At 37.5% G+C, this 9,776-nt stretch overlaps 2 protein-coding genes across 2 annotated transcripts in view; one reads left to right on the top strand and one right to left on the bottom strand.

Moving 5' to 3' along the window:
• Positions 1-4,150, top strand: part of LOC142340079 (uncharacterized) — a 29,060-nt gene extending 24,910 nt beyond the window's left edge. The window contains exon 3 of the mRNA XM_075390493.1: positions 2,765-4,150. Within this exon, the coding sequence (XP_075246608.1) occupies positions 2,765-3,172 (408 nt within the window). The 3' untranslated portion in view covers positions 3,173-4,150. The remainder of the gene's footprint in view (positions 1-2,764) is intronic.
• LOC142339444 (uncharacterized) overlaps positions 1-9,776 on the bottom strand; it is a 512,010-nt gene that overhangs the window by 448,297 nt on the left and 53,937 nt on the right. The window lies entirely within an intron of this gene.

Raw genomic sequence — 9,776 nt, forward strand, 5'->3', positions numbered from 1 at the left:
CTGCCGAACAAGGTGTGGTTGGCGTTAGTAAATTGTCTTGTTCGTTGCTGCTTCTCAAGTACGTTTCAGGACAAGCGCTGACAAGGTACTCTGCTTCTCTGACAGCGCTTCCAAGATGGTCGTTCCAATAGAAGTTTCGCGTAGCAATTGTGAATTGTCTCATTAATTACAAAAACAGTTACGGGTACAATATCCAGTTGGGTTCTTATGAATAATTTTAAATATGGATTGTACGACGGTGCTTGTATCTTGCAGTTTCTGTGTTTTTTTCTAAAGATTCCGAAGGATCCAAAGGTTCACATTGTGTAAATTCTGACGAGCAGTTTCTATACAACTTGGTTGCATCGGGTCAGAGGATGGTCCAAATGGCGTCACTGAAAAATAATTTGCATTTTTGTGTTATTGCAGTTATTTTTAATGGGATTTTCTTTATTTAAATGATTGTTGCCTTGATTGCTGTGACACCAAATTATGGTGCAAAATCTGAGGTGTAAAAGTTGATTTTAGAGCTGACCACTGACGTTCTCCCTTCAATTAATTTGACGAAGTGGCAAAAAGTGAAAAAGTAGAGAATCAATACATTGAGAGCAGCGGGAAGTGAAAATCCACGTGATTGGCCTAATATATTGATTCACTGGTTTTGCAGTTTCCAGGGGTCAATTTTTTTGGCTGAAACTCTTGTTCGAAGCAGCTGTTGCGAGATTGTTTAATATTCTTGAAATTTTTTGTTGTGGTCATAAGGATAATTTTCAACACTTTGCATTTGCCTCTCAATTTTTGCTAATTGTAGTCGTCTTATTGAAATGGCGTTCGAAAAAAAAATTTTCATCAAAAATGTTGTTGTCAAGCACCATACTGATTGATTTCCCAGTTTATTGAATTCTGGTGTACAGAAAGATCAAATGTTTGGTTACAACAGTAGTATTACGCCAAGCTGTTATTATATGAGTAATTTTATGTTACAGATGAGGTTTTTTCAAGGTCGGGCCACCAACTCGCCGAACTGTGCCAATGTCCTTTTGAAATCATCAAGCATGACAAAAAACAACCTCCGTTTTCATATCAGACTTCACCTGAAGTTCTTTTTTATGCTGAAGTTATTTAACTATGTTCAGATTCTGGTCAGCTAACCTGAATAATCCAATTCTTTCTGTTGCTTTCAACAAGCCAATACTAATGTTGGAAAGATTTATGGTCATCAAAAAGTCATGTGATTTAATTTTTCAGAGGTCAACTGGTCTGACTTTCTGTAGGTCGAGGGGTTTGAGCTTTTAGAGGTCAAATTCAATTAGAGATCAGATGGTTTGAAAAACTAATCAACACCTGTTGCGACAATAGCAGCTAAATGAACTGCCAGTGCAATATATTTTAATGCCCTATTGACACTGGAAAAACACTTCAGCATTAGACTACGAGTTTATCCCACTTTTTATCACCATGGTTACTAAGTGAACTGTGGCGAACAAAGAGTGGTGATAAACTCGTAGTCTGATTATGGAAACAGTTTGATAAACTTGTAGTCTAACGTTTGAGTTGTTGATGTAATGTGGTAAAATTATGAGTGTGTTCAATTTTGAAATGATCGCAACAGGTGTTGATTAAAAAAATACCACACAGTTTTTGACGCCCTCGAAGTTATAATACCTCGGCTTCGCCTCGGAGTTTGATAACTTCTCGGTGGCAATAACAACCGTGTGGTAATATTCATTATCGGCCAAGATGTCTTCCTTGTTACAAATCAACTGCTTTGGCCTTTAAAGGGCAACTGGTGAAACTGTTCAAAGGTCAAGTGGTGTGGCCTCTTAGAGACTAAAGAGTTTCTTAGAAAAGATGAAACGACGGTCTTTGGTTGGTTCAACTTTTCTAGTCATGAAAGTTTCGCAGGTCGACTTATGAAATTAACTTATGAAAAAAAAGCCTTGCTCGATTCTAATTAGGACAAGAAAAGACAGTTGGTCGACCACAAATGAATATTACCACACGGTTGTTATCGCCACCGACAGGTTATCAAACTCCGAGGCGAAGACGAGTTGTTATGATAAATTCGAGGGCTATAACAACCGTGTGGTAATTTTTTAATCAACACATGTTGCGATAATATCAGTTAAAGAAACTGCCAGTGTAATAAATTTCAGTGCCCGATCGACACTGGAAAAACACTTCAGCATTAGACTACGAGTTTATCACACTTTTTTATCGCCACTGTTACTAAGTAAACAGCGGCGAAAAAAGAGTGGTGATAAACTTGTAGTATAATGACGGAAATAGTTTGATAAACTTGTAGTCTAAAAAACAAACATGATTGCAATAGGTGTTGATTTAAAAAATTACCACTCGGTTGTTATCGCCCTCGAAGTTATCATAGCACATCGGCTTCGCCTTGGAGTTTGATAACTTCTCGTTAGCTATAACAACCTTGTGGTAATATTCCTTAGACTGCAAGTTTATTACCACTCTTTTATCGCCACTGTTTACTTAGTAACAGTGGCGATAAAAGAGTGTGATAAATTCGTAGTCTAATGCTGAAGTGTTTTTCCAGTGTCCATCGGTCATTAAAATTTATTACACTGGCAGTTTATTAAACTGCTATTATCTCAACAGGTGTTGATTAAACGAGGAGAATTTGGTTCGATTTTAGTAGTGTTCTCAACAATGTAATTAAGGTACCGAAAATACCCCCCCCCCCCCACCACTCAACTTAATTGGTATTTTCATATGGTCCACTCCACGACTAGGGGAGGCTTACAACAATTGATATTTGCAGGCTGATGAAAGACTGAATGACTATAAAGTTGCAAAGGAACGTGCCGATCATTTCGCGGCCGAATGTGAGAGACAGAAACAGAAGTTTGAGGCCGAAAGAAATGAGATACTAGATCTTGCAGCACGCGTCTCCAACTCAGTTACCCCATCAGCAGGGCTACCGGAAAAGAACCCAAGAGTGGGTAGTGGCATTGAGCATACGGGTCATTTGGAAGGCGAACATAAAAAAGAAATGGACAATGGCGAGGAACTTAAAAAACAAAGCAAGAAGAAAGGTAGAAACTTTCTCTCGATGGTGGGAATTCCCGGATTGCAGAGAAGGGCCAAGTCTACGCTTTCAGTTAACACTGAGGCGAATTATGAAGAAAGTCGAGAATCTGTTTTGGGATCCCCTGAGGCAGAGCATTAAAATCATAGTTTCAAAAGTAGTTTAGATAATCAATAAATTGAACGACCTTACGAAATAGACTAGACGAGATTGAATCTTAATCTTGGTACATTTAAAAGAGATCTCCCACACAATCAGCTTGCAATACCATGAAAATGCAACATTATCCAAGCGAATCTTGCAAGATCTTGCACGACTAACGTCCGATTTCTCTAAACGTACAACAGAGTGGCAACAAATAAAGGCAAAACCAATTGAACTACCAACTATTCTCGAAAAGGCACGACAAAAAATTTAAACAAAAATGCATCTCTTCGAAAGTTTTATAGTTTCTTTATTTTATCACTAAATGCATTAATTCCAAATCTTGAATTAACTCAAACTTCAAACAAAGGCAAATGTTGATATTGTTAATCAAACTAATAATATATTTATACCACCTATGTTCAAATTGTATCAGTACTCTGACAAAACTTTAAAAATATCCAAAGATACTCCAATGCCCTTGCCGTCCTCTATGAGGAGTATTCTAGGACGAATGCAAAAGACCAGTACCAGAAAAAACATGTGCTCATCAAAAGTTGGTAACTTAAGATGAGGAAATTGTTGACTATTTGCTTTGGTTTAGCAGAGCAATTTTGTTCGACTGGTTTCCTCGGAATTTGCCAGAAAAATGACAAAGAGATGTCATTCTCCTTTGTTTATTACAAAGGTGGTCTAAAACAATTAGAGAACTAATTTTAATGCCTCATTGATTATTGTCAGGCTTATGTTAAAATCCACTCCATCTATCGTGTTAAAATCGCTCTGTCCTGTGCATTACTCAGTTCGTACACGCAAATTACTTGCTATCAATCAATTAGTTGATTCAATTTATATTACTACTGAGATAATTAAAATTAGATAATAGTTGTAGTGCAGTTAAGTTAGTTCAAAAATGGTAGAAAATTGATCGAATATTCACTTATAATCACGCAGTTCCTTATAATACAAATTTGTAAGAAATTTTGCTTTTGTTTTGATCAGGAAATTTAAGTAGGCCACAATTTAAAAATGAAGCAGTTTATAATGACAGATTTTGTGCTAAAAACGGTAATTCAATTTCAGAAGACAATTTCAGAAGCCTATCTATAAGACTTTTTTGTCAAATAGGCTATCCCGAAAAGTTTGGCTGCTTGTGAACAAAGTATGGCCAGAGGGATTTATTTTACGGGGTTCTTCTCGGAAATTCCAATCAGGCATTATTTTTGTAAGCAACGAGTAAAAAAAATTCTATTGATGCATTAGCACGGGAAAACACAGATATCCAGCAGATTCTGTTCATGAAATTTTAACAAAAAACGCAAACGGAGCGAATTCCAAGAGTTGATCAGACTTGCCCATACTTAGCTACAAGATGCCAAGACTTGCACAAAACCTCTATAGTCTTAATCAAGCCTTGGTCAAGACCGTTGCCAAAGAAATTGCAAATTTTGGCTACTGCTGACTGAATCATAAGGAGACAGCTTCGGAGAACATTGTATGCCCATATAGTGTATTTCAAAATGATTTGTTAATGACTCGAGAAAAAATATTGAAGTGTTTGAAACGGGTTCCTTTTTACTTAAAATGATGCATGTCTAGATTTTGAAGCGGCTTTTTCAAGAACAATTATATTTGTTGCTGTTGAACGTACATAACCAAGCTGAGAAGCCAAGCCCATTTAACCTCTGAGCAGACCGTTTTCCAGACTCTACCCTCTGATCTGATCAAATTGGACCTCTGATCAGACCTACGAGTGGTCCCCAGGTTTTGGTCCAGACCCAAATTGAGCTATGATCAGACCCAATCGAGCGCACACCCCTGTGTTCCCAGACCGAAATTACAAGGTCTGGAAAGCGGTTCGAGCGCACAATAGTCTGGACCATGGTCTGATTTTGGTCTGATCAGAGGTCAATTCGGTCTGGACGGTCTGATCATAGTCTTTATAGTCTGGACCATGGTCTGGGTTCGGTCTGATCAGAGGTCAATTCGGTCTGGAAGGTCTGATCACAGTCCTTATAGTCTGGACCATGGTCTGAGTTCGGTCTAATCAGAGGTCAATTCGGTCTGGAAGGTCTGATTTCGAGTGCATTATTTTTCAATTTTTTTGTATTTTTTATTGAGGGATGTTGGCTCTGCCAAGAGGCAACAATAAAGCAGCGTTCCGATCAGAGACTCATCTAAAGTCCGATGACTCTGATCAGAAACAAGGAGTCCAGCTGATAACAAATGCCGATCCCCTCAAGAGGAAATTTTGATTAACTGAAGACCACGACGTTTCTTGTGGAAAGTTGTCTAAGTTCATCCATTGAGTCAGAAATATGAACTAAGGGGTATGGTAAACAAATTTTTTTTCTCAACAGTTAGGTTTCGTTTTCATTAGCAATATTTTCAGAATTGGCTTCTCCTTAGATGATTTTAATACTGCAAACACCAGTTTTTATGAAATGAATATATTATAGCGAAATTAAGAGATTTGTTCATAATTAAAATCTTTCTCAAATCAGTCTATTTTGAGCGCACTTGATTCTGATCATAGTCTGTTTATAGTCTGGACAATGGTCTGAATTTGAGTCTGATCATAAGCGCACTATAGTCTGGACAGTGGTCTGGGTTCGGTCTGATCAGAGGACATTTTGGTCTGGAAAGTCTGACCAGAGATCATTTTGGTTTGGAAGGTCTGATCAGAGGTAACTTCGGTCTGGAAAATCTGATCAGAGGTCATTTCAGTGTGCATAGTCTGATCATAGCTCAATTTGGGTCTGGACCTAAACCTGGGTCATTGTTCTGATTACCTTGCTAACATTACCTTTTCAAAACCAGGTAAATTGGGTTACACTATACCTCTCTTGTGCCACCCAAATCGTCTCATCAGATTCGCTTTGGTCTGGCACCTGCGCCTGGATAGGCTCCATCTTTTCATGCTGCAGGGATCTCTGAATATTAAAAGATACTACCCAGCCCGTTCGGTCTGATCAGAGATCAATTCGGTCTGGAAGGTCTGATCATGGTCTTTTTAGTCTGGACCATGGTCTGGGTTCGGTTCGGTCAAAGGTCAATTCGGTCTGGAAGGTCTGATCATAGTCTTTTTAGTCTGGACCATGGTCTGGGTTCGGTCTGATCAGAGATCAATTCGGTCTGGAAGGTCTGATCATGGTCTTTTTATTCTGGACCATGGTCTGGGTTCGGTTCGGTCAAAGGTCAATTCGGTCTGGAAGGTCTGATCATAGTCTTTTTAGTCTGGACCATGGTCTGGGTTCGGTCTGATCAGGGGACGTTTCGAGCGCACTTGAGTCTGATCAGAGGCCGTTTCGAGCGCACTTGAGTCTGATCAGAGGCCGTTTCGAGCGCATTTTGGTCTGGAAAGTCTGATCAGAGATCATTTTGGTCTGGAAGGTCTGATCAGAGGTAATTTCGGTCTGGAAAGTCTGATCAGAGCTCAATTTGGGACCAAAACCTCGGAACATAACACGTGAACAATTTCAAAACAGATCTATAAAATTACGCAGACGCATCAATGACATTTTGAACCTCTAACAAGCAAAGAGGCTCTTTAAGGTCAGTTACAGTTCGTACATAATGTTCCAACCCCACTCAACCTTATTTTGACTTAATTGAGGTGGTAGAAATTGATTCCAAAATTTTTTTCTGGGGGGTACCCCCTCCCAAACGAAAAATACACGGTCTGGACCATATTTTTGGGTGGCACTATTTCGAATCATGATCTGGCATCAACGAATCATATATTTGCCTATCGTCTGATATGCACGGCCTATTTCGATAGAAACGTTTAAAATTTCATATGTTGTTCGAATATAAGGTATTCATTTAGAAAATTGCCTTAAACTCAAACCGTTAAGAAATTAATTTTTGCCTCATAAGAGTGCGTTGATACCTTTGATAAACGAGAACAAAAGACAGACGAAAAACAAAATCAAATCAAACAAAAAGCATTAATTACAACTGAAACTCAACATCTCCCTGTTTTTCATTAAAAAAATAAAAAACTCAAAAAAGATAAGATCATATCTAAACTAAACAAATTAACTTGCATTTGAACAGAAAGGACATGGGACCTCTTTTTTTGAGAAAAATATCAAGTAGACAAAAAAACAAAAGGGCAAAGTTAAAAAATGTTTTTGCTTTTTGAAAACAATTATTTTCAAAGCTATAAAAAACAATTATTTTAGGACGCCATTGAGCACTGTAGTTAAACAGAATGTGGAAGGACTACCAAATAGAAATAATTAAGAAAAAATCAAAAAAACAATTAAATTTCTCCAGAAAGTGGAGTCTCAGCAATGAAAAACCGTAATCCATTCAACAAAAACATTAGATATAGTAAATCAACTGTGCTTCATTTCAGCGTCTTAAAGTAATTGGTGAAATTTTATTAACGTGATAATGTGATCAGACAACAAAAAAGAACCTCAAATATGGCAATCGTCCCAAAGTTTTTTTTATTGTTGAAACAACTCGTATAAAAGCCAAAAACATTTTAAAAAATAAGAAAAAAACACTGAACACAATCAAGTGAAAGAAGATGCCATTAATCTATTTGCTGAGAATACGAGTAAAAATAAGAGAAATCAAATAGAAAATAGCAAAGCTCAAAAACATTAATTGTTTCTGCAAAAAATTTGTTAAAAAATCTTGGTAACCATAAACTTTCAAATGAAAAAAATGATTATTCTTTAACGGCTAAGAAACACTATTGGAAATGTAATTACTGATAAAAAAGAAACAGACAGCAAAAAACCGGCAAAACACAAAATTTCTCAAAAATTTTTGATGTAAAAAGTGTTGAAATCAAAAAACACCATAAGCCTTTCATTGAAGTTATAATCTATGTTCATTATCACTTAATTTTCTTTGCTCAGCAATTTAGTTTCTTTTTGAATTTTTGCTCGTCTGGAAGGAACTTTGAATAAGTTTTAACAGATATAGCACACTGATTCATTGAAGGGACAGCATTTCCAGACAAGACGGGAAAAAATGGATCGTAAACTCCCTACGACTGCGACAAAACTACTCGTGCTAATGCTTCTTGTTCATCAAAATGACTAATTGTTCCAATTGCTGGCGAACTAGCCACTTTATCAAAAAACTAACAATCCATCAAAACTAACTGATGAGTTTTGCAAAATTATCGCGTTATTTTAGCGAAAACTGTAAGCATTGGATACTATAACCAATAGCTGCCCAGCTGGACAATCAGAAATTTGGTTAAATGGATTCAGCTTTATGATGACAAATAGAATAACAATTTATGCAAACACTTGAGAACACATTGAAAATTTAGTCGGAGCAATAATGACCATAAACTCTACTCACGAAATCGAAAATCTATTTTGAAAGCATATAATAATGTCCCACCAATTGTGGATATTCTCAGCCACTTTCACGTCTTCTGTGATGACGAAATGACAAATATTTTGTCTTATTTTGCCCGTCATTGGTACACAAACTACCCACCCTAGCTTTGTTAGAACTGTGAAATATCCAATTCAAGTTTCTGTTTTGTAGTCCAATGGGTGTTGTAGCTCGTAAGCATCTTGACCAAGGATGAGGCCAACTTCCATCATGTTGAAGGTTTTTGTTCGGTCGAACGCTCAAGTGATTAAATTTTTTCTTCAGCTTGTTGTAGTCGTAGTTCATGTTTCCCAACAAGATTGTCGGGTGTGCAAACGTTTTGACTGAATGTACTTTTGAATGTAGTCCTTTTACTTTGAGAGGAACATTCTTTGTCCTCAGATCCTTTGTTCCGTGCATTCCCGCTATGTTGAGCGTAACATCGGTGCCTTGCGTTGGTAATTTCTGTTGAACACTTTGATCCATGAATGAAACAGTTGATCCACTATCAAGAAAAGCATATGTGTTCGGCTTGATGCCACAACTCTGTATTGAGACAGAAACTATCTGAAGAAAGCTCGTAACTTCGTTACTATGGTTGATTATTGCTGAGCTTACGTTGACCGCGTGATTGCCCTCATCCATTTGGTTTTCTGAGTGTAGCAATCGGTTGTGCTTCCTCATTTATGCATTGATACCGCGCACATTGATTTTAGAATCTTTGCTTGCATGTGCTTTGTCTAGACATCTGTAACATAACCGTTGCTTCCTCACTGCCGCATATTGATCATTCAAACTCATGTTCCTGAATAACGGACCGTTCCAAATTTTAGGAGTGCCACCAGCTAGCGGACAGTGATCACTTTGCTTTTGCTTTGTTTCTTTCACGATCGAACTGGCACTGAAATTCGATGTTTACGAGATGTTTTCGAGAACCTTTGTCTCTATTTGCGCTTCTTCTGTCTTTTTCTCCTTGCTCTTCCTTGAATACCGAAAAACCTTCATGCATGGATGCTATTCTACAGAACCATTTATCAAACATAATCAGATCGGGGCGGTCTTAATCTTTATCATCAGCTTAGAACCACCACTTTTCTTTGAGAATTTGAGGTAGTTTGTCTACTGCAAGTTACATTGTCGAGTTTGGTAGCAGAACACCATTTTGCTTGTATTCTCTGAGCGCGTTCACAAAAACTGAAATAAAAACTGAGAAACAGATCAGAGTTGTTGGTTTGTGAGGTTTGCGATGAAT

Source organism: Convolutriloba macropyga, chromosome 5, assembly GCF_964194025.1.
Source record: "Convolutriloba macropyga chromosome 5, txConMacr16.3, whole genome shotgun sequence".
NCBI lineage: Eukaryota > Metazoa > Xenacoelomorpha > Acoela > Convolutidae > Convolutriloba > Convolutriloba macropyga.